Source organism: Merops nubicus, unplaced genomic scaffold, assembly GCF_000691845.1.
Source record: "Merops nubicus isolate BGI_N331 unplaced genomic scaffold, ASM69184v1 scaffold9602, whole genome shotgun sequence".
NCBI lineage: Eukaryota > Metazoa > Chordata > Aves > Coraciiformes > Meropidae > Merops > Merops nubicus.
In genome coordinates, this window is record NW_008595586.1 from 2827 (window position 1) to 28112 (window position 25286).

At 38.3% G+C, this 25286-nt stretch overlaps 1 protein-coding gene across 1 annotated transcript in view; it reads left to right on the plus strand.

The window, feature by feature from the left end:
* Window positions 1-4030: 4030 nt before the first annotated feature.
* RAB3GAP2 (RAB3 GTPase activating protein subunit 2 (non-catalytic)) overlaps window positions 4031-25286 on the plus strand; it is a gene marked incomplete at its 5' end in the record, with an annotated part of 34547 nt that continues 13291 nt past the window's right edge. The window contains 19 exons of the mRNA XM_008936092.1: window positions 4031-4098; window positions 6962-7085; window positions 8658-8739; window positions 10824-10871; window positions 10986-11061; window positions 11207-11308; window positions 12368-12467; window positions 14961-15059; window positions 15468-15616; window positions 16591-16670; window positions 16782-16871; window positions 18720-18859; window positions 20482-20698; window positions 21017-21160; window positions 21421-21503; window positions 22033-22097; window positions 22533-22623; window positions 23140-23267; window positions 23968-24187. Of these exons, the coding sequence (XP_008934340.1) occupies window positions 4031-4098; window positions 6962-7085; window positions 8658-8739; window positions 10824-10871; window positions 10986-11061; window positions 11207-11308; window positions 12368-12467; window positions 14961-15059; window positions 15468-15616; window positions 16591-16670; window positions 16782-16871; window positions 18720-18859; window positions 20482-20698; window positions 21017-21160; window positions 21421-21503; window positions 22033-22097; window positions 22533-22623; window positions 23140-23267; window positions 23968-24187 (2106 nt within the window). The remainder of the gene's footprint in view (window positions 4099-6961; window positions 7086-8657; window positions 8740-10823; window positions 10872-10985; window positions 11062-11206; window positions 11309-12367; window positions 12468-14960; window positions 15060-15467; window positions 15617-16590; window positions 16671-16781; window positions 16872-18719; window positions 18860-20481; window positions 20699-21016; window positions 21161-21420; window positions 21504-22032; window positions 22098-22532; window positions 22624-23139; window positions 23268-23967; window positions 24188-25286) is intronic.

Here is a 25286-nt window from a genome sequence, read left to right on the forward strand (position 1 = left end):
ACAGGCAAACATTTAAACATATTCAACAGTAGAAAAAGATGATGGAAAGCGTCTTGTCAACTACAACTTCACTTGATCTTTTTCTGTAGCCCAGCAGTTTGTCTGGTTTGTGCAAAGGATATACTTGTCTGGGAAACTGGGGAGGAAAAGCAAAGATGTCCTCCTGCTTTGAACCTTGTGCGAAGTTGGGTCTGCAGGTGCCTGTTGCCTGCTAGGTCAGGAAACACTGGAAGGAAGGGTTCATATTGTTCTTGCTTGAGCTATGCAATTCAAAATTGCTAAAAATGCAGTCATGAAATAACTTAGGAAATGCTTGTAGGCTGTTTGAGGTGACCATTGATCTGCTATGAAGCAAAATACGGCTACTTTTTTTATTGTATGTATTAGAATAAAAGGTGATGGGGTGGATCTTGCCTCATGTAGCTTAAATTTATAGAGTAAGCTAGATAAAGTTGCTTCATAGGGAGTTCCCATACCTTTGTCCTCCAGGAAAAAAAAGGGGTTTGAATGCTTTTGTATATTTTAATGAACAGGACTAATAAAGTGTGAGAATTTAAGATTCTTGGGAAAAGTTACTGCTAATAATGAGGCACAAATCCTCTGGAGCCTGAGCCTAGTTTTAAGTGGCTTTGAAAACTGCTGTTTTAAATGTGCAAATACTGGGAATAGAAAGTACTTGCATTGCATTTCATCTAACAGCTTGCTGTGTTGGAGATGTTTTGGGATATGTGCTGACTAGATCAGAAAACAGCTGTAAGAGAGAACTCCATTATACAGCTGTCTATAATGAAGCATACACACGCATGAAAAAAAGTCCATCGTATTTGCAGAATGTGGTAAAGCTCCAAAGGCATCACAGAATTTTAGCAATAATAAAGTAATGGATATTTAACTGAAAAGCGCGGAAAACTGAGCAATAAAAATGTAATATTTTATAGAATCTTTATAATTTGAAGAATTTAACTACAATTTATTTGAAGTGATGTGTCTCCTTGTTCTGCCATTAGACTCTGAGCTTAAACTGTATGTTTTAAAACACTTGATAGGCTTGATGTCAGCAATTCAGTGACAACAGCCAGGTAGGACTGCTGCTAGCTAAACTTTGGAGGCATTAAGATGAAATAATAAAAATCAGTACTTTCCTGGTGTGCAGATATTTTTAATTCCCGTGTGTTTATGCCCCATTACCTAAATGAAATTAATAAGAAAAAAAAAAAAAAACACCCAAACCAAACTTGGCCATGGGGGTTCCCAAGCAGCAACACCTGCAGCTATGGTGGTGAGCTGCTTACTTCAGAGTGGTGCATGGCACTGCACATAGCTTTGAGATGCTGCTCCTTATTTGGGGTAAAGAAGAAAATCAACCCCCTGATTTGGAGGGTTGCCCAGAGCTATGAGGTGCCACTTTACTGTGCTTTTTTACAGTAGGAATGATGGTTTAAGCCTGCCAGAGAAACTCTTCTCCAAAATCCAGCCCCATTACATTGACAGTGTCCTGAAACATGCTCTGTAGCCCAGTTCCTCTAAACAACATCTTGGAGTTGTGCTTGCACACTCTGCTTTATGTGGATCAGCTGATTTAATTCAGAAATACAGAAGGCCATGCTTTTTATTTCAGAGTTGCAAACAAGGTTACAAAAAATCCCAAACCACATTACAAAATCAAATTCTAGATTGCATTTAGCAGTAGGGTTGTTCTTAACTGCTTCTATATCCCTCTTATTGAATTTGGTATATTCCTATTGAAGAGTCTTCTGACAAGCTCTTTTATATTGCCTCTTTATTCAGATCATCCCTTTCCACGCTGGATTATAAATGTTTAAGATTCCTTTATTTCATTTTTCATGTGAAAGATCATAAAAATGCCCTCTACCTGAATTGCTACATCTGTAATAGTTACATTCTGAGATATGGGAAGGACTGAATTACATTCTCTCAATACACGTGACAGAAGAGCATCAGAGTACTTTGCCCAGATATCTTTGTACCTGAGTTTTTTGCTGCTTTAGCTCCTCCTTTACCAAATAGACTTCATTTGTTCTTGCTATAACTCAAGCTGTCACTTGCATCTGGAAGATAGCTGAAATACTATGTTTTGTATATTATTTGTTTCATTTATTTCCTGTCCTATGTAGCACCATGACTTTGCCCCACCCTATGGTACCTCAAGCTGTCTTTGGAGTTAAAACTGCAAGCCGTGGAAATTTGCAGCTGTACTTTAAAGAATCCATGTAGGACCTGGATTATTTTTATCTTAATCTTCTTTTGTTCTGTTGAAAGCAGTTGTGACCATCTAAAGGAGGAGAAATTGTTCAAGTGTTTTTTTATTTCAGATTAGTGAGCTAAATTAGTCTGAGTGTCATCTTATTTTTTCCACTTATGGCAGTCTGAAATGATAAGAGAAAACTTATACTAGTTTCAAAATGATTTTCCTTGCAATGCTGGCAAAACAACCTAATAGATGCATTAGTCCCTGTGTCAGAGGAGCTTTGGCAGTAAATGGCCTATAATTACTGAATAGCAAAAAGATTCTGAACTATTTCTAAAATTCCTTGGCCTGAAGAGGAAAAGAAGTTGGTTCTGTTTCTTCACTAGTTATGCAATCCAATGGTATGAGAATTGCACTAAATACACGTAGAAAAAAATCTAAAACTCTTGCGTTTGAGCAATAGTGCAAGAAGTGATTGCTTATTAATTTTATAAATTCTTAAAGCATGACTGGGAAGCAAGCTGGAAGATGATAAACCAGACCAACTGCACTCGTGCAGTTCAGTGTCGTGGCTTACCCTGGCAGGCAGCTAACCGCACACAGCCGCTCGCTCCCTTCCCCGGCACGGGGCGGGAGAGAGTCAGGACGGTCGGTGAGAAAACTCACGGGCTGAGGTAAAGACAGCTGAACAGCAAAAGCAAAAGCTGCACGGGCAAGAAGTAGCCCTGTCTCTGTGAAGCCCTGTTTTTCAGGTGTTTGAGGTATTTTGTAAACGTGTGGTTTCTCTGAGGCATCTGAATGAGATGATTGAAGCTGCTCAGTGTCTCGTTAATTTTCCTTTGTGTTGTCTTGCAAGTACACGGACAGCCAAGGTCCTTGTGCTGCTTTTCCTCTCAGAGGCCACAGCCTCAGCTGTTGCTTTGGCTGCTGTGGGAGTCGTGGTGGGATCTGCATTATCCTGGGCTCAGATGTTTTGTTGTCACAGGTGAATTTCCATATGTTGTCATTCCCTGTTAAAATGAACTCAACATTGCTACTGGCTGATCCTGCAATTGACTTAAACCAAACTAAAATTCAACACATGGGGAAAAGAAGATATTTTGATTATGTATAGAAATAGTGTTTCTCATAAAATTAAGCATATGTGGTTCTTGTGGTGTATTACAGGTCTTCTGATGCCAGAGGTCTCAAGGGCTGGAGAGACACTGCTGTCTCCTTTCCCTCTGTATCTGCCTAGTGTGTACAAGATGGGGCTTTTGTTATCTTTGGAGTAGTAATAATTAGATGCTGGAGAAAGTTTTCGTCAAGTGGACACATAGGGTTTCCCTCCCCTATATCTTCATGCTTTGCTTCAGCTTGCTTCATAAAACTAGAAATATGTCTTGGCACTCTTGAAGTGTCTGTGAGAAACTCAGAAAAGACTGATTTGATTGAATAATTTGTTCTAGTAGAGTGCAGAGGGGCCCTGTTAAAGGATCAGTGAAGTGTTGTACCAGGCACTGGAAGATTTTACATACCCAGAATCCTAGATGCAGTCAGTCAGAATTAATTTGACACAGGAGTTGTCACACCTCTCTCCAGTTAGGTTATATCTTCTGGTACTGCTTTTCCATAGTGTCAAAAATGGAAGTGAACACACAAACCAGACAGGCACTTCTTTCCCTTCATGGTTCTTTCTGTAGACCTCATTTAGTATCTGCCATAATGTTACACTGCACTGGTGGGGAAAAGAGAGATGCCACCAGCAGTGCTTTTTGATTGCAACCTTGGTTGCCTGTGCTATATTTGTCTGACAAATCTTTTTTTTTTTTTTAATTAAAGCAGGAAAATCAACAAGCTGGGAAGATGGTGGCTGGGGAGCCTGGGATGAAGCAGAATTACAAGAACCTGTAAGTTCACACATGAGTCTTCATTGCTAACTTGCCTCTTCTAAAAGACTTTTCCACGGGTTTCTGTGTGGTGTGGTTTTTTTTGTCCTTCTATATTGTTCCTACCTGGTCAAGAAAGACCAGTGTTTTAAATGTGAATGCTTGTTTGTCCCTGGCTTCTGTAATTGTTTCTAAAGCCTGGATGTTGCCTATTGTAGTAATTGCTCGTATGCTTGTATTCCATAGGCTTTTTCTCACTAGAGTATGCATACATCTTTCTGTGCTGCTGCAGTTGAGGGCATCTTTTTTGTCCTGTAGCTAGCCAGGAAGAGTAGGGCATGGCAGTGAAGTTATAATAATCTATCATGAATTAAGATAAATCAAAACTTCCTAAATCATGAACCACTGACACAAGCAGCTTTATCTGCTGTATAACATAGTGCTCCCTTGATGTTGTGATGTGCGGATGCTGTTACAAGAGGGACCAAAGTACGTATGTGGGATGGGGCAGGACAGTTGTTCTTTTAAGGGGTGGAAAACCATCCCTCTGCCTAACCTGTTCAACTAAGAATAATTCAGATAGTCTACTAAATGTTGGTAGGCTGTGAATTCTAGCTACCAGCTGACTTGCAGTTCTGTGTAGAAATCCTCTGCACCTGAGTGAATCATCTGAACAGAATTGCTTGCTTAACTCTCTCTTAGAGCTAATTGCCTTGCTAACAAACCTCTCTTCTGTGCTATCTTTATCTCAGTATGTGGGAAGTCTGCCCGAGGAGTTGGGCAGTAACTTTGTAGCTACTTACTTCAGCAGGGAAACCAATTTTTCAGCTGAAGTGACACACGGTTTGAAATGAGCCTGGTGTCTCCCAGGGATGAATCACTGATGCTGATGTCAGGGAATGACAAGAGTGTAAAAACTTTAAATAGAGTGGATATTCAGCTCCATTGTAATTGACATGAAATGAGTGTTTGTCAGGCCACATCTTTGTTAGATGTGCTGTAGTGTTTAACTTGCTTAATGAGGAGAACAAATGCTGTGTTTTATACTTAGGTTGTAATTTGATAGAACCAACAGGTATTGCTAAATTGAAGTTGTCTTATTTTTCACTCTTTTCTTTAAAATGTCAGGCTTCTGCCAGGTAGCTCACACCCTTCTTGCTAAAGGCCTTTGCTTGCATGATTTCCTCCATAGTTGCTAGGGATTACAGGTCACTCTTAATTCAAGCTGTCACTCAGGGCAAACAGGCTGTTCTGTGTAGGAGCATATAAGTATATGAGTTTGTGTCTCAGTTGAGACTTATTAGTATAATATAACAATGAATTTCCTTGCTAAAACTTTTAGCTGTTGGTTGATCTGCATTATTGGTGTAAAAGGCATCTTTTCTTGAAATTACTCAAATCACCTGGAGAAGTTTCATGGAACATAGCAGCTTTTGTTAAAGCTTGGAAAATAAAAAACAAACAAAACCCTGAAAGTTGTTAAACTTGTCTTTTCTTCCATGTGAGATGTCTTTTTATGGAACTAAGTAGCTATTTTGTAGGGATGATGATGCTGAAATCTTAAGTGCTGATTTTAATCATTCTTTCACATTTAAAAGTTTTTTTTGACAAGTTCAGTGCTTTTCCTTTTTTAACTTTAGCTATTTTTGTTAGTAATATGATGGCTATGTTTTATGTCTTTAGATTTCAAGTTCTTAGTTTATGCATATGGATAATTTCATTTAAATTCTGTCTCAGCTAGAATTCAAATTTCTTTAAATATTTAAACAAGCATTTCACTTCTGCTTTTTTTTCCCCCTCAGTTTGAAAATAATTGCATTAAAAATTAGTACAAGGCTGTCTCTGGGCTTTGATTATGTATTTTTGCAAACGATACATTTATCTGTCATGAGAGTTAAAGTTATGAGTATCCCGCAAAACTTCACCATTTTCTAATGTCTTGAAAAATGTCAGTAATCAGTGAAAAATTATCACATCCATTAGCACAGAAATGGCATGAAAATAGTTTGTCCTTTTGCAGAAATCAAGAGATAATGTGCACAAAGGTAGTTGGCAGAACGTTTGCAGTGTGCTAATATAGACCTTATGGATATACAGGGTATTCTGAAGTGCACAATGGGGCTGTTTTTATTGTACAGCCTTATGAGAGGAAATAAATACAGTGAATAGCTGATTAAGAGTGTGATATGCAGATTGTTGCTACAGTTTGTGTTTTTTTTTTTTTTTCCTGTTGGGAGTAAATGTATAGATTTTCAAGTAGATGCAACTTTATTACAACAGAATAAATCACCTGGATTAGAAAATGATCACACTGAATCTGTTGGGTTTTTTATTTATGCGTAGCTGCTTTGAGATACTAGAGTGTGGAGAGGTAGGAGGAGGTAGGATTGGCTGAATGGCAATGGAGACTGTGGACAAGGGAGGGTGTTTGTATTGCTGTGACTGGGGTAAGAGGATGGAGCTAAGAAAAGGAGGAGCAGCATCTCTGAGAGACCTTGTAGCAGTCCCATCTGCTTTCTGCCTTTTGAACTATGCTTAGCAGGAGCTACCTTGGTTTTCAATAAAATCAAATATTTGGCTTGTTGCTCTGAGGGAAAAGATGCAATGTTTTTGCTTTTATATGTAACAGTGGTATCTAAGCCTTTACTTAACCATCATGAAATTGTAAAAATTAAAGCTTCATAATTTGAATTAGCTTCTTTGTAAAAGTTCCATGTTGTGAAAGGCACCTGATGCCTGTTAGAAGTTTTCATGAGGCTTTAGTGTGAATGCCAGCTTAGTTACTTCATTCTTATCTGCTTGTATTTACTTAGTGCTGGTCAGTGCTATATGTTCTGCTATATTTAAAAAATGTTGCATACATTGACTAAAGCTTTATCTGTAGGAAGAAGAGGAATCTAATTCCAAGAACCAGAGAAATTACTGGCTTCAGGATTGTGTGTTGTCCTTGTCACCAACAAATGACCTCATGGTAATAGCTAATGAACAGAAAGCAGTCTTTTTAGTGCGTAAGTATACGTTTTACTAAGTATGTATGCCAGTATAATTAATAGTAATCCACACAAAATTTATTTCCTCTCCACTCTCATCTGCTTACCCCCTGAAGTTATACCTTCAAGAATTTTGGAGTGCTTTATATTACACATCGTGTATTTTCTAGGTACTGCTTGGCCAGTAAGTTGTTTTGTCTTTACTTCTCAGCTGTGTTTTGATCTGAGAAAACTATTTTATCATGTATAATTAATATATGCTATGACCACTCAGTTTGAGATACTTGGAGATATTTACATTAGTTGTGCTTAATAATAGGAAAAATTGTGTTAATTTTAGCTCTTAAAAAATACTTGACCTTATTTTTCTTCTCCCTTAAAGAAATGAGCTGAGACCATGTCACTTCATAGAATCATAAAATGTTTTGGGTTGGAAGGGACTTGGAGGGAGTATTGAGGTGAATTGTTTTTGATATTTCCACTTTTGATAGAAAATTCTCCTTCCTCTTGATGAATGGGTGGCTTTATGTTTTACTCAAAGGTAGGGCTCTCAGGACTTTTAAAAGTACCTGTAGTAATATCTGAGCACTGATCAGACAGCTGCTGTTTATGTATGTGCTGTTGCCAGAGGTGCTGGTGCTAGTAACAGTTGCAGGTGGTGGCATGTGAGCATGATGAAGGGAAACCTTCAGATAAGGGGAAAATAATACCATTTAAACAACAAAAATAGGCTGACGAAGCTCAGAGTTGCATAATTAGGCAGATTGCATTGAGTTGTCATGCTGCATTTGTCATTCCCTGCACAGCTGTGTGTTCCAAGACTGATGTAGATTAATTGCTAATTTTTCACTAAAAGTGAAAAGCTAGCAGTACTCCTCAGAAAGTTCTTAGTGGATCACGATTCAGGAGGTGATCTGGTTCATTTGCTGGAGAACTGCTTCTGAGCTGCACGGTAGCGACTGCACCACACAGTGGCAGAAGTGTCCCTGTGGCTTATAAATTTAGGTGTCAGATAAATGGCACATCACACTATTTTTTAGTTGCCCATTGGCACGTGGGAGATGATTCAACAATAAGGGTCAGCTGTAGTAGCCCCCTGTGAATAACAAAGTATAATGTTTTCCAACCTTGATTATGATGTGTTGATTAAAAATTGTCAGATTTAACATAGAATCCCCGTGTCTTCCTTGCTGACTAAAGTTAATATTCTTCTTTGTTTAAGCTAATCTTCAGTAATGTCCCCAGAAGTTTGCCCTTGCTTGGTGCTTTTCTCCTAAAGATCCCTGTTTCATGAACTGAACCTTTTAAAATTTGATGACTTAGATATTACTGTATGAATCTTTTTAAACAAAACTAGGCATTTCAGAATTTTACTAGTGTGTTGTTCCATGTAAAGTTCCAAGGAAACATGAGAATTCTTTAGAAAATTCACTAAAAATGTCTCATTATTTTTATGGTCTTCAGTGTTTGCAATTGGTATTTAGTGTGTTAGGATGTGTTGTGCAGAAGAGAAGGATTAGGAATAGAACTACATTTGTGAGATGCAAAACATGACAGCTGTATAGATGGTGTCTTTCTTCTTAATGGCAGCTAAATGGAAGCACAGTGACAAGGGAAAAGAGGAAATGCAATATGCTGTTGGCTGGAGTGGCTCTCTGAATGTTGAAGAAGGGTAGGTGTTGAAATGCAGCTGTGATTAAAATGTCATTTTCATGTTTAATTAGCATTATGCCTTTTAGTGTGTTTTTTTCTTTAATTTGAGTGTATTCATATTCTTACTTATTTTAATGTTGAAAACAGAAGTGAAGTAACCTGGGTGATCAGAAACATTGTCTGCAAAGGTCATTCTTCATGCATAGTGTGCAATCTCAGAACATGTTAATGCAAATTAACAGAGGCACACTGTGCAAATCAGTGTATTTGCATGTAGTTTAGACACTTATAAAAAGCATGATAATCCAGATTTCTGAAAGTTCCTGTTCTAGAAGAATTAAAAACTAAGTACCTTTTTTTCAAAAGCCTACATTTGTAGTACAGGTGAATTTTTGTTGGGGAGCGTTGCAACTGGAAATGTATGAAGTTGTTTTAGAAACACTTGTAATTTTCAAAACCCTCAAGGAAATAAGCAAATATAAAGTCAACTCTCTGAGCAAGAAATGGTCTTGGGCTCTGAGTCATTTAGGGACATGAAAAATTTGCTTTGGTCATGTGTTTGGTATTAATGCAATATTTCTGCTCGATTTTTCTTCAAATAACCAGACAGACACTTTCTCAAATCTCCCATATGGCAGAGGATTTTGCATTTCATTATTAAGTTTGCAGCCTTGAGTTGCTGTCTGTTTCAGAACATGCTCCCTGTTGGCTCCAACCTTCTGTTACACTGCAGGAGGTGTTGACTTAATTGAGTTCTCTCTAATCTGTAAAAATCATAATCCTTTCTTGTAAACTGCTGCTGTCATACATTTGAACTGTTTTGTGTGCATCTCTTTAAGGTTTTTTTCCTCCCATACTACCACTAATACTACCCTGTCATCTTTTATTAAAAAATGGCAAAGAAATTCTGTTTGGGGGTTTATTTCTTCCTAATATTACAGCCCCAAGAGGCACTATCATGTGGAACAAGTAGCTTTCCTTAGATAGGTGCAGTTATATTCACTGCATCTTGATTTAAGGTTTACAGTGTTTCCTGTAGGTGATTGTTCTATTTCTGTATAAGTGTAAATATGCCAATTACTGTAAGATTTTCAAAAGACTTGATTATTTTTTGTGTGGTTTTTGTGTGTGTATCCCCCCACAAGTCGCATTCAACTGATAGCATTCTGGAGTGGCTAAGCTTTGCTATTGGAAGGTGATATTTCACTGAGATATTTAACATTGCTTTTGTAAAACATTGAAGTTGTAGCTTAATTTCAGCTGATGTCGAACTTGCTTTTAGAAAGCTTTTTTTATCTGTAATTGTCTAGCCTGATTATTTAATCTCTCCTTGGGGAATGGAGGTGACCTGAAATGCAAATAATCAACAATACTGCAGGCATTTATGCTTGAAGTGCTGTTTGGAATGTCATCTTGAATTTTTATGCTTTTTCATAAAACCTTTGTACTGCTTCTGTTTCCCCAGACAGTGTAAAACTTTCTGTCATGGTAACAGTTAAATAACTTTCAATTTGAGATAATGAGGCCTGCTCATCTGCTTGCCTTCTGCATGCTTTGCCTGCCGTGCATTGAGCATGCTCAATTATTGCATTCACTGAGAAGACCATGTTAGCCCTTCAAATGCTTTTAAATTATCAAGTAGTGAAATGCAATGGATATAAAATCTACCTAATTGTGTAATGCATTTTAAAAAATTTATTTTGTTAAGTCTGATTTAATTGTGGTTTTTTAAAAATTGTTTTTTCTTGGCATATCATTATAGATCAGAAAAAAAAAAATTACTTGCCTTTAGATAACCTGAGGTTTAACTTGAATCTTTACTGAAGAGTACTGGCAGAATAATTGGTCTGAGAGTGGTGAAAGACAACATTAGCAAGGTGTAAGAAGCATTCATGCAATCTGTTTTGGCACTCTTGAATTTGTAATTGAAAATGTCTTTTTTTTTTTTTTTCTTTTTTTTCTTTTTCATATGAATTTGATATATTGTGTGCTGCATTAATATATTCTTAAAATATCAGAAATGCTGATTTGGCAAGTTCTTTTGTGTAGAGCAAAATTTCACAACTGGTGAAAGATATACTTGTTTTATTTTTGTGTTTCTAGTGAATGCGTGAGTAGTGTATTGTGTATCCCACTGGCAAGTCAGAAGAGGTAAGCACTGATATTCTTACATGCATCATCACTCTACTGAGGGGTACACTTCTATAAGTCTGCAGCTTAGAGCAGGGTTTGGGTTCTAACTTCTGGTGTCTCTTTGTGAAACAGGAGTTCCACGGGCCGTCCTGACTGGACCTGCATTGTCGTTGGCTTCACCTCTGGCTATGTGCGTTTCTACACCGAGGTGGGTTTCTCAGCATGGCAGGCCCACAAACAAGCTCTTGTAATAAACATCTGTTTCTATAAAACTTCTCTTTCTGCACTTGGTGCTTTTTGTCTTCCCTCGGAAAAGACAGAATTGTTCATGCTTGTTATTCTTTCTCTTCTAGAGTGGAGTACTGCTGCTTGCACAGCTTTTAAATGAAGATCCTGTCCTACAGCTTAAGTGCAGAACCTATGAAATTCCCAGGCATCCTGGTGTCACAGAACAGGTTTTGTCAGATTATTTCAAAAGCGAAGTGCCAGTGTTATGGGGTATGGAAGGGAGTCTTCTCTGTGAATCCTCTGTGTCCTTTACCAGTTTTTGGTGGGATGGACAATTCCTTAGAACAAGAGACTCTTGTTCTAGAAGCATTTGTGTCTGTGTAGTTTGAGGATTCGGAATTTTTTTTCATTTTTTTGAGTATTTAGTTAGCTCAGTAGATTTGTTCTGTTTCTCTCTGTGATAACACTGAAAAGGAAGGCTTCATTTGTTTATGTGCACAAAGTACAATAATGTTTTGACGAAAGGAGAAAATGCAACTTGACAGGTGCCAAGAGCTAAATGTACTCATTCATAAGGACTTATCTTCACAGAGAAGGTAGCCGAAAATGAAAACAGTCTTTGTAGGAGATAGTGCTGATAACCTCCATGTCATTATGAGCATTTCCTGCAGAGAAGGCTCTTGCAGAGCTCAAGCTATTCAGTAGTGAAGCCAGCTTTCTTTGCTCTTGGCTGAGTTGGCATGCTTTGTGCAGAAAACTAATGAAGTCACAGAAATTTCCATGTTTGCTTTATACAAATGCTCATGTAATTTAGCATGACATTTTAGGATCAGTTTTGAAATACAGAAGCATGAAAGAATTTGAGTCCTGAATTTATATTACTAAATTAGCATTTATGTGCCCAAGTGGTGATTCAGGCACTAATCCAGGTTTTGGGTAGTAAAACCTTGATACTTCCATTCAAGATAAACTTGTTTTTCTGTGGCCTTCAAGCTGCTGTAACTTTTGTGTTTTCTCCCTAAGCCATGAAGTACATTAACCAAAATAAAAATAATGGAAAGAAGATAAAAAGTGCCTAAATAATGTACTTATTCATGTCTTGTACTGTTTAATATTGAATTTCTGTAGTTTTGCCTTCTCCTGTTGCCTGTGGCTTGTTAGATATTAACTCTTTGGATGTAATCTTCATCTTTGCATAGATAATAGTCTAAAAAGCCAGAAAAGAAGCTGTTAGAACAGTAAGAGTGATTTTTTTTTTCTCTTCCTTCCCCCATTTTCTTCCACAGAATGAAGAACTAAGTATCTTGTACCCAGCAGCAATTGTGACAATTGATGGTTTCAGCCTCTTTCAGTCCCTTCGTGCATGTCGCAATCAGGTAGCAAGAGGTACGTTTAAGAGGAAATGTTTATTTCTGACTCTGATAATAGCACTTTACATTAGGTGAAATTTACTTATGTTTGTTAAATATCAAATCAAGGTGGGATTTGAATCTTCCTTGCTAGGCCATCTATATATATATGCATCTGCTGCATGCAAAGAAATTTCTCTGTGGAAAATGTTCTTGGAGCACAAGTTGAGTAGCAATGTCAGTCTTGTACATTCTCACCATGATACTGTATATTAGTTTTGGCTGGGATAGAGTTAATTTTCTTTATAGTATCTGCAATAGGGCTATGTTTTGGATTTGTGGTGGAAACAGTGTTGATAACATACCTTGGTTTTAGCTGTTGCTGAGCAGTGGTTACACAGTATCAAGGCTTTTTGTTTCTCAGACTTCCCTGCCAGTGAGCAGCCTAGGGGTTCACCAGAAATTCAGAGGGGACACAGCTGACACTGCTGACCCCAGCTGACCAAAAGGCTACCCAATATCATATGATACTGTGCTTCAAGGAATGCTTCAAGGAAGAAAGGAGGGATGTTCAGAGTTATGGCATTTGATTTCCCAAGTCATCATTGTGTGTGATGAAGTTCTGCTTGCCTGGGAACAGATGAACACCTGCCTGCTGATGAGAAGTGAATGAATTACTGTGCTTGCCTGCAGAGCTTTAGCTTTCCCTGTTCAACTGTCTTTATCTCAACCCACAAGTTTCCTTCCTTTCAGTATCCTGATTCCTTTCCCCATCTCACTAGAAGGGAGCAAGCGAGCGAGGAGCTGTATGGTGCTTTGCTTGCCACTGGGTTAACCCACAGCATACTGCTGAGGTGATTCTTAGCCTCTCAGGATGCTCATTTCACTGTCAGTGAAATGCTTTTCTTCCCAGTAAGGACTTGGAAGTCATAATGCTGTGATGGTCATTGCTCTTAATGTCTAAGAGCTTTTGATACCAGGTTTGATTGTGCAACTTTCGATCCTGTTCCTTCAGTGTAGTGCCTGTTTATACTTTAATTTGGAATCAGGGTCATTTTCCTGGGGTGAGAGGAGAACCATGTAGCAGTAGTATGTGGTAGATCACACAAGGATGGTGCTGCTACAGTTCTGCAAGGTGTTGTTGCTGGATTGTTCTTCCAGATTCCGCAATGGTTGTTCTCATTGAACTTCAAATTTGTCAGATTTGTGTTTCCCCTACAGCAAACCACATCAGCAGACATTCATGAGGCTGGGTGTAGGTGGGAAGCACAATGGATCTGTCAGCATGACAGCATTAGGAACTGTTGGGACAGGAGCCCCTTTAAACTGAGGCTTGAATCTTACATAGAAGGGACGAGTGGTCAGTGCTACTGTGAAGAAACAGCTCTTCTCAGAATCATAGGGGGTTGGCAAATAGGAGTGGATTGCTTACTTTCTTCCAGTTCAGGATGAAGTGGCATGAAATTAAGCTAGATAATAGTAAATTCAAAATAAAAAGTAGACGTGTTTATGTAGTGTGAGGTTAGATTCTGGAATGCTTTGCCTGATGTTGATGTGGATGCTAAAGGCTTGCTTGGGCTCAGAGTGAAACTGCCAGGTTAGGGGAGAAGAAAGCTGTGGAGGCTTACTGAGTGCTTAGAGCTTACCTGTGGCTGACGAGGTCTCTTCAGAAGCTGGCTTAGGGGAAGCATCAGATGTGTGTACTTATTCCAATATTCTTCCCTAAACGTCTAGTTTCACCTTTGCTCAGGTCCTAATCCACCACGCTAAGTGGCTCCCTGGGTCTATCCAATAGTGTCTGTTATCTTCTTAATGAAAAGGTAGCACTTCCATGGAGTATAAGGGAAGGAAAAACTCTTGTAAATCAGAACTTTAAAAGTGAATCATGCAACAAATACAAAAGGAAACAGATGCTGTAATGGGAAATATCCATCTACTTACACAACCAGAACATGCTCTACGCTGTCAATGACAGAAGATCACCATTTGCAGAAAAGCACTCACAGCTAGTTGTAATATCTGCAGCCAGAGTGCTGTCTGTATTCTTCATTCTTGATCATGTGTGGTTGCTGTAACAGATACTTTGAAGTTTCAATCATCACTTTGGTTTCACGACTGCTGTTGCCCCACACTGTTACATGTCTGGTGAGTGTGCTGACTTTGCAAGTACTTTGGCAGGGGAGTTTCCGCTAGGCATGCCCAGGCCACAGGAATAAACGTTAGTACTATTTTAAAATTGTACAGAATATTAAACCCTAAATGAGTAGTAAACCAAAGCTTTCTGCAAGTATACAATATAGTTGTGATGAAATATCATGTGCAGTTCAGATAATTTTAAAAAATGTTTTACTTCCATTAAGGTAAGTATTTCAAAAGGCCCTTTTAACTCAGCAGGTGTTTAAATGTATATTCATTTAAAACTAGGTTATTCTGTGGCTTGAGATTGCATCAGGGTTTTTTCTCTGTTATGCTGTTCCTTTTTCTTTGACTCAGTAGGGTTTTTTTTGTGTGTTTTGTCAACTTTTGTCAGCTGCAGCATCTGGCAATGAGAATGTTCAGCCTCCACCATTAGCTTATAAGAAATGGGGTTTGCAAGATGTGGATACAATTGTTGACCATGCTAGTATTGGTAAGCATTTCTGTTTTGTTTCAAGCATTTGTCTTAAATGAATGTTTTTGTGTTGTTAAATTTGGAGTGAGAGCACTTCATGGTACTGGTTGGATAGAAATAAAGAGTGGAAGAAGGCTGCCATAGTAAATGATCTCATTAACCATCATCAAAAATGTACTTTACTTTCTCTTCTAGTCTGATTGAGCCTCTCTTGTCCACTTGAGGGGAGAAAGGATGTTAAAGCTGTAGCTTTCTTGTCCTCTTGTTGGGTAAGAAACAGCTGAGAGAGGCTAGATACAGTTATTCCTAATTCTCTCAGGCTAAAGAGCTGGTCAGTCAAGAAGGCAGGAATATATCTAGGCTTCTAGAGCAATTGCATGTCTTTGTTCTGAAAGTGTAAGACATTCACTTTAATGTTTTTGTTAGGCATCATGACACTGTCTCCTTTTGATCAAATGAAGACTGCCTCCAATATAGGTGGATATAATGCAGCTATAAAAAACAGCCCACCTGCTATGTCTCAGTATGTTACTGTTGGATCCAGTCCTTTCACTGGTTTCTTTTTTGCCCTGGAGGTATGTACTACAAAGCTGACTTGCTGAAACTTAGAATAATTAATCCTTCTCTTCTCTGAGTTATTCTTCTATTGGCTTTATGCTGACATTTCCTGTTCTGGGTCTTCTGAAACTGGAGAGGTTTGGCATGGATGTGATAGTGATGTCTACCACGAGTTGCTGATAATAAGAAATTTTATTTTCTATCTTAAAATGAATGTGATAGCCAAATATTTTTTTTCATGTATTAATTTATTGTCAGTTATGTAACCAAAGGATTTTTAAAAAATTATATTAAGATTATGCAAATAAGCAGCTTACAGATTTTTGGAGGCCTTTGGCCTTTGATCATGTACACCTATGGCCTGAGTATACTGTGGTGACTTCATGTAGTGCAACCACTACATGAAAGAATTAAAATGCAACTTCTGCCTAAGGACACCTGTAGTGCACTTATGCCAACTTCTGTTGTATTGGTGGAGAAGGTTGACAATGTACCTCTGTGTCTTGTACGTTCAGACCCTACATGTGTGCTGTTCTTATCAGTAGCAAAAGTTGACTGAAAATGCTAGAAGTGGAATTTTGAGTTTGTACTTGCTTTGCTGGTATGTTTATGTGAAAACTGCTTACGTTGATATTTGCAAGGATGCCAAAGCCATACACCAGCTAACTCTCCCATGATAAATCATACACAGGGTTTTTTTAACTTCTGTTGCAGACAAACATACTGAGCTACCAGTGACTTGCAGGAGGATTTTGAAATGGTAAAGAGATGTCAGAATGGCTTTTCTGGGGGCAGTGAATTAAAATTTTGCAGAGTCTTAAAGCTATGCTTTCTGAGCTGAAAGTCCATAGGAGGCCTGAAAAACTATGCTGCGGTTGAGTTCAGTGTAAGAACTATTTCTTGGCTTTCTAAACACTTTGTTCCTTCATTTCAGGGTGGCTCACAGCTGACTATTTCTTGACTTTCTAAACACTTTATTCCTTTCTTTCAGGGGACCTCACAGCCATTGTTGTCTCATGTTGCCTTAGCAGTTGCAAGTAAACTGACTTCAGCATTATTTAATGCTGCCAGGTAATAAAATTAAAAATGACATAAAATTATTTTTTTGTAGTAGCTACATAATAGTTTGAGGATTTTTAGAACCACTAATATGAGTCTCTTAACATGTTTTTCTATTGCAAGTGGCTGGCTTGGTTGGAAGAGTAAACATGAAGAAGAATCTGCCCCAAAACAGAAACCAAAAGTTGAACCTGCAACCCCACTGGCAGTGAGGTCAGTTTTTGTTTTTAATTATTTGAATTATTTTGAAAGGTATATAACTGATGAACATGTTTATATTTGTTCACTTAAAGCAGCAATGATAATTTGTAATTAATTTGTTTTAAGCTTTGTTTCATTTTGGTTTGTCAGAATTACTCATCTCTTTCACTTCCGGTGTGTGGGTTCATTGTCACTGTGAAAGAACAGTTTAATGGCAGTATAAGTTCACAAATATCAGTCCTGAAGTTTATCACTGAAGTGCTTCAAAGAAGCCACATGAGGTGCTTGCTGCTTATGTCAGCTTAAATCCCTTCACAAAAATTAGGAGGTATCCAGTTGCCCTGTTGATTGTGGAGAAAGGGAACAATAGGTTGTAGCCTAATCATAGAATCACTTTGGTTGTAAAAGACGACTAAGATCATCCAGCCATAAACCCTACTCTACCAAATCCTCCTCTAAGCCATATCCCCAAGCACCACATCAAGATGGCTTTTAAACACATCCGGGGATGGTGACTCAACCACCTCCCTGGGCAGCCTGTTCCAATGCTTGACAACCCTTTCAGTGAAAAGTTCTTCCTAATGTCCAGTCTGAACCTGCCCTGGAGTGGCTTGAGGCCATTCCCTCTTGTTCTATTACTTGTTACTTGTGAGAAGAGACCAGCACCTTCCTCTCTACAATGTCCTTTCAGGTAGTTGGAGAGAGTGGTAAGGTCTCCCCTCAGCCTCCTTTTCTTCAGGCTAAAGAACCCCAGTTCCCTCAGCCGCTCCTCATAAGGCTTGTGCTCTAGGCCCTTCACCAGCTTAGCTGCTCTTCTTTGGACCTGCTCCAGCACCTTGGCGTCTTTCTTGTATTGAGGGGCCCAGAAGTGAAACCAATACTCGAGGTGTGGCCTCAGCAGTGCCGAGTACAGAGGCACAATCACCCCCCTGGTCCTGCTTGCCACACTATTTCTAATGCAAGTTCTAATATTTCTAATACAGTGTGCCCAGGATGCCTTCTTGGCCACGAGGTCACACTGCTGGCTCGTATTCAGCTGCTTGTTTATCAGTCCTCCCAAGGTCCCTTTCTTCTGAGCAGCTTTCCAGCCACTCTTCCCAAAGCCTGTAGCGTTGCCTGGGGTTGTTGTGGCCCAGGTGCAGGACCTGACACTTGGCCTTGTTGGAGCTCATACAACTGACTGTGGCCCATCAATCCTGTCTGTCCAAGTCTCTCTGTAGAGCCTCCCTACCCTCCAGCAGATCAACACTCCCACCCAACTTGGTGTCATCTGCAGACTTACTGAGGGTGCACTCTGAGTCCACATCAAGCTCATTGATAAAGTTATTAAACAGAAGTGGTCCCAATACTGAGCCCTGAGGAACACCACTTGTGACTGGTCTCCAGCTGGATTTAACTCCATTCACCACCACTCTCTGGGCCCAGCCATCGAGCCAGGGTTTTACCCAGCAGAGCGTATGCCGTCCAAGCCATGAGCAGCCATTTGCTATCAAGAAAGCTGACAGAAGACTAATTCCTGATTGGTTTTCCTGATTTTTTTTTTTTTTTTAAATATTCTGAAGACTATTGATCAATAAAAGAAGGCTTAATAAAGTAACTCACTGCCTCTGAGATCCTTACCTGAGAATGCATGACAATTTCTTATCCTAGTTTCTGAACTTTCGTTTTCAGTAGGACTTAAACAGATCTGTGAGATCTCTCACAGACAACACAAGAACTTTTTTTGTAATTTGCTCTTAATTTTACTCGTACCTTTATGTTACCTTAAAAAAGAAGTCATAGTCCTTACAAGATACTCTGTTTACAATTTCTGAAGAAAAATAAGTATGTAAACTTCTGCTCGATTTTATTTTATTTTAGGTTTGGACTTCCAGATTCCCGCCGCCATGGTGAGAGAATATGTCTGTCTCCATGTAACACTTTGGCAGCAGTAACAGATGATTTTGGAAGGGTTATTTTACTGGATGTTACAAGAGGACTTGCAGTTCGCATGTGGAAAGGTATGATAGTGGGTATTAGTATAGCAGATAATATTCTTCAAAACACTGCAGCTTCTTGTGTTCAGACTTAGAATTCCAGATGTTTTTCCATTAGTAACAAAGGCTTTGGCACCTTGTGTCATTACAAACCAAAGGCAGATGTAATAAGTCCATAAAGGTCTGTGTTTTGATTTGTTGTGTTTTATTTGTTTGTTACAGACTGTATCCCAACAGGAAGCTTTTGGCCTAATAACTTTTTTGGAAGAGCTTTAGCTCTATTCTCCAAGATTCTTTTGATAAGCTCTAGTATCTTCTTTAATTCTGCTGAGGAAATAAACAGAAGTTTGAAAAATCAGTGGGAAGATACAGAGCTTGTTAGATTCTCATTTCATCGTGGTGACTAAGCGAGAAGGAAGTGCTCAGCCTCTTCTAAGCTGAGGGCTTTCTGTAAAACAATGCAGGTGTTAAGCTCCCAGGTTGTAATTATACCTAATTTTACAACAATTCTTATTTTCTCGATAGAATTAAAATTTTACAGCTTTTCATGAGATGAAAGATAAGAATGGGAAGAAAATCTCTTGCTTTTCACTCTCCCACACTACCAATTCAGAAGATTAGTGGTCATGAAAGTAGCAATTTCTTTAGCGACACGCTAACAGTGTAATAGCTGGAGTAATCATGCTTCCCTTGTGTTCTCCTTGTCTCATATTTTGAAGCTTATGAACTATAATAGGTGCTTTTTGGACATTCCTGGACTTTTTTTCTTCATTACTGAGAGCTTCGTATTATCTAGGAAGTGCTGTTAGAGCCCCAAGCTTTATTTGATAGTCAGACACATACTTAAAATTTTCCAGCCTTTCCCTGGTGAAGCTTTAGAGCTGGGAAGTAGCTTCTTTTGCTTTTTTTCTTTTTTTTTCTTTCTTTTTTTTTTTAAATCAAAACTGTCTAATGAATTAAATGTTCTGGATTGTACCTTTTTTTCATTAATTAAATTGTGAATACTTCTAAACTTCCTCACAACATATACCTAGTTCTTAACTTGTTTTATGCATTATTATTTCACTTGTAGTTTGGAATCTTCATTTGTGCTTTCTCAACCATTACATAGTGTAGTGATGGCATTAGAGCATCTTTGCCTTTTTTGTTTGGGAAGATGTTGAGGGAATGTGTTTTGCAATATCGACAGAGAAGATGAGTATTTTTACTGGGTTTTTAAAAATTGCATTTTAACGGTGAAAACGTATGAATGAAAACTTACATATGCTATGTAATAAGAAAATTTGCATAACCTCCTTAAATCTGTTTTTATTGTTTTGAATTGTGAGAAATATGGATCTTGGTTCTCTGAGAAGCTTTTGCCTTGGTATAATGTAATGTCTAGTGTACAGATCTAATGAGTTTTGGTTTTTTTGTTGCTTCTCCAAGAACTCATTCTTCCATGGAATTTTTCTGCAGTCCTATGGGGGACCCTGCTCTGAGTCACTAGAGCACAGATCATGACAGGTGTCTGGCTACTGGCCAGAGTTGCACCGACTGAAACACAGTTTAAGGCAGTTTGCTGTTGAAATAATACTTAACTGAATGGTGAACTAATCACTTATTCACTTCTGGATGCTGATGAAGTTCTGTCTTCTCTTACGAAGGATACCGCGATGCCGAAGTTGGTTGGATGCAGACAGTAGAGGACCTTCATGAGAGGGAAACCGAGAAGATGGACTCTTCTCCTTTTGGAAATGCACAAGGCCCAAGCAGGGTAGCCCAGTTCCTTGTGATCTATGCTCCGAGGAGAGGCATTCTGGAAGTGTGGAGCACGCAGCAAGGGCCTCGGGTTGGAGCCTTCAACGTGGGGAAATACTGTAGGTGAGCAGCAGCTGGCAGGTTGGCATGTTGGCTCCGCTGCTGCAGTAAAGTGATGCATGGGTATGGCAGTGGAAAAAGTGGTGCCAGGCACTTCTTGGGTTGCCCATGGTGTTTCTACTGAATGCAGCTTCTCTTTTTTAGAGAAGGGGACTGTCGTGTTTCATCACTCTACAGTCTTTCCTGATAAGCACATTTAGCAGTTGTTAAATATTAGCTTTATAAAATTTATCATCTTTTTAATCAGTGAATTTAATCAGGAAAGGGAAGGTTGTTATTTTTGTTCTTTAATGTAAATGCTGTGTCTTTTGTTGTTTTCAGGTTGTTGTACCCTGGTTATAAAATAATGGGTCTAAACAATGTGACCAGTCAGGGCTGGCAGCCCCAGACTTACCAGATATGCCTCGTTGATCCAGTCTCTGGAAGTGTAAAAACTGTCCATGTACCTTTCCATTTAGCACTGAGGTAAGGACTGCCTCTGTTCTGTATAACCAAAAGAATTTCATTACTGGCTTTGGAAGCAATGTTTTATTTAGAGCAAATCTGGTGTTCCTTTTAAGGCTGGGTAGTACTCTGGTAGTAGTTTCATTGGTTTGAATACATTAACTTTATTTTCATTAATATGTGTTACCTTAAAGTATTGTAAATAATGTAAAAATAAAGTAATTCCTGAGTCATTCACTTCAGTTCTCTTCACTCATACAATCAAAATTATTTCCCTCCAGTGATAAAAAGAGTGAGCGAGCAAAGGATATGCATCTAGTGAAGAAGTTAAATGCTTTGCTCAAAGCAAAAACCTCAGATCCAGGTAGGTTGTCTTGCATAATTTCTTAAGAAATGTTATCAAGTGGTTCTTGTGCTATCTGTCCTGTAAGTGCCCAAACACAGGTGTGGTTGCAGTGCATTGACAGCTGTATGTGCCATGAATTACGATCTTTAAGTAGCTTGTATTTTTTTTTATAAGCTACCAGATTAAATGTATCTCATACAAGAGTCCATTATAAGCCTTGTCTGCCATGTAAATCTTAACCCTACATTGAGTGCTTGCATAAAACATTGTCTGTTTGCAAACCATTATGCTATGTAATGGCATCCAGCATTTGGTTCTACTTTTTCCTGTAACTAATGGTATTTCTTACAGAAGACATGTTTGGATTAAGAGATGCCACTGAGCTGCTACTTTGGTTCATTTTCCCCAAGGTTATTTTGACAACTTTTGTAATAGTGGCTGCTTCTCTGTGACATGAACCCTTGTGTGTCTTAACCCTGGTGCAGAATGACTTGCTTCTCAGAATGGGTTTGAGAAATGGGAATTTAAGTTGTGATTGTCTTTGCAGAGTTGATTGAAGCTGAAGCAAAGGAATTAATACTTGATATCAAATACCCTGCTACAAAGAAACAGGTGAATATTTAGATGCCAGTATACTTTAGGATTAAAAAAAAAAAAAATTTGCATTATTAGATTAGAGTACTAAATCTTTCTAAATGTTTCAAAATATATTATTTTTTTCCTGGAGTTACTTGAAGCAAATAATTGAGCTATTTTGTTTTGGTTGTTTTTTTTGTTCTGTGGGGTTTTTAAAATTATTTTTTGTTATTACACCATATTGACTGGAATTAACTTTGACACTTGACTTCCCCAAGGCATGTTCTATGGTAAAAGTCAAAATAATAAGAATAGAGCTGACTTTTCTGTAGTATCAAATTATGCCACAAATACATGTGAGGACAAAATACAGATGAAAAATCATTGTCAAAGTTGTGCTATTGTTGGCATACCTTGTATGTTTTTACAGTAAAATTAAATGTTTAATTCTGTTGACTGTCTACTTAACAGGCTCTGGAAAGTATATTGACGAGTGAGCGGATGCCACTTTCATCTCTCACAAGCATCACTCAAACATTAATGGATAATTTAAAGAAACAGGGTAAGTGGATATTCATTTTGCAAATCTGGAGAGGCATTTGCACTGTCTGCAGTGCTGTAAGACTGTTGTAGAACTGTTCTGGTCCACAGGGAGACAACACTTGTTCTGCTTAGTTTTGCTGCTTGATAACACAGGTGTTGCTTCTGCATATTTTGTTTTTTAAATGCAGATGGCAAATAGCTTGCTAGTAAGGCTTTGTTATGGGTGCTCTGTGCCTAGTGACTTGTAGTTATATTTAAAAAAAGGAAAAAAAAAAAAAAAAGACAAAACAGCCCAAGCAACTTGGTTAGGTATTTGCATTCAGGAAAAGCTTCCTTCAGAAAGAAGCTTTCACAGACTTTCGCCTGTAGATGTTTTAGTTTGTGCACCCTCTCTCTCTTCCCCCCACCAGCCCCTGGAAGGCACTAAGGATATGGTGCTTTGGATCTGTGATTTTTAATGTACTGGCAGCGCAAAATCCAAGCAAAACATCCAAGCACTATATTCCAGTTCAAATGCAGTTTTATTTCTCCTCAGAGCTTGAGTGTGTGGATGAAGGACTACTGCAGTTCTGTGCAAGCAAGTTGAAGCTGTTACATCTTTATGAACTGGTTAGCAAATTAAATTCCCAGAACATACAGAAAGACACTCCACCCTCGGATAATGTGAGTAACTTCAATGTTCAGTTGCCTTGTAGGGTTGAGTGGTGATTTAAGCATAATAGTATGTTTACAATGCCTAAGATAAAATAAACAAACAATTTACATGTTTTTGTGGCCTGGAGCTTTTAATGAATTGTTTTATAATACTTTTTTTTCACCTCTGTCCAAATGTCTAGTAATTTATGTACCTAATAGTCTTCAGCATTCATACAGAATTGGAATAGAAGTGAAAATAGAACCAGGATCTCCTGATTTCAGTCCTTTATCCTAATTGCATAGCATATTCTTAACTTTGTTTTGTTTTGGAGAGGTATTTCAGCAGAAATTAGAGATTCTGATCTTTACTTGTGTATCATCATAATTTGGCTGACTTTTGATAATTTGTAAAGCAAAGCTGCTTATATTTATAAAAGTGGTGTTATATAGGCTTGTGTTCTTGATGGGTGATTGTTATACTGTGGATATAGCATCTAAATATGGGAAATGTATCTGTTGAAGTCCTTAAAAATTAAGCTTGACAAAAATCTTTAAGCTGTATGAATGAGTGATTTTGCAATTATTCAATCATTTTGGCCCTTTTAAAAGACATTTTTAATGTTCATAACAAAATATTTTGACTCTTCTGACTTCTGTTTTAGTGTCTTTTGAAAAGCATCTATTTGCATTAGTCTTGTGATGTAGGATTATTTTTTTTGCTTTTAAGGACTTGGCTAAACTGCTTCGGCTGGCAGAAAAAGATTTTCATAGGCTTGAAACTTTACTGGAGAACTACAAGAAAGAAAACACCCTAACTGAAACTACTATTCAGTCTGCTGATGAAAAGGATGATATATTGTCTGTGAAAATGTTCTTAGAATATTTGGAATATGAAAAGGACATGATTAATGTGAAAAATATGGAAGATGGAGAATATGTGGCTTTAGGTAAGAGCTACCGAACTCCTTGTCAAGTTACTTTGAAGTCTAATTATAATCTAAGATAGTATAAATACTTTAGCCTTAATCTGAGGGCCTTAACAAGCTGGTTTGCCTTGAAGTAGTATGTGGCAGTGCTTGTTCCAGAGTCTTGCCTTAAGCCACAGGGGAAGTCTTTCTACCTAGATGGGTATTAATATAAGTTAAGTACATCTGTGGATATAATTACCCTGAAGCCATGTTATCACTGTTCTTTTATTAATGCCACTAGGCTGGACAATGATAAGTAGGTGCTTCACAGAGCAGCTGTATCCTGCTGGCTTTCTTTGTGGTCACAGCACCTCAAGAGTTCAGGTGATGACAGGATTGACTTTAGCCTCAGAGATGTGGGAGCACAGTGGCAGCACAGGACCATTGGGTGAGGGAGTAAGGATCCCTCGTTTGTGGAGCTGAGGAGATTTTGGACAATGTTGATCTGAAATATGGATGAGGACAGTGTCTGGAGTGTCTGTTAGGGTGTGGGATGGGGTTACTGTATGAAGTCTGCAAATCTGTTCTGCCCTGTTCTTGGGGGGCTCTTGGGAAATAACAAGTGGAAGCAGCTTGAGTTAAATCTGTCTCAAAGGCACTGTCTTTCTGATGGTTTATTTTCTGTGGAAACTTAGGTGCAAATGCAGAATTCTGTGCACAGGTGTTTTATGGTATTCACTTTGTAGCCTGATGGTTCTTTTGGCCTTAATCATAAGAATTTGAGAGGAATTAGAATTGAAAAGTTAGGCAGAAGAGCTTGACTTTCAGCTATGTGAAGATCAAAGGTTGTTTCTAAGTAATCTTTGAATTTGCATTTTCTCTACCGTAACACTTGGGTTTAAGAGCTGGGGTAGAAGTACTTTTCTCTCCATGCACTTGGACAGGGATCACCAGTTACTTATTAGGGTCTTCAACTGTAAAAAAAATGATTAAAACATGAATATCATGCTGAGCAGTTTAGATCGTTTCTTGAAAATCTTGTTTTTCCAGTTTCCCTCTGCCTCAAAGGGACAATCACAATTTTTGTAGTGCTGATAAGGTATGAATTATGTAATATATATATATTTTTTTTTTTTTT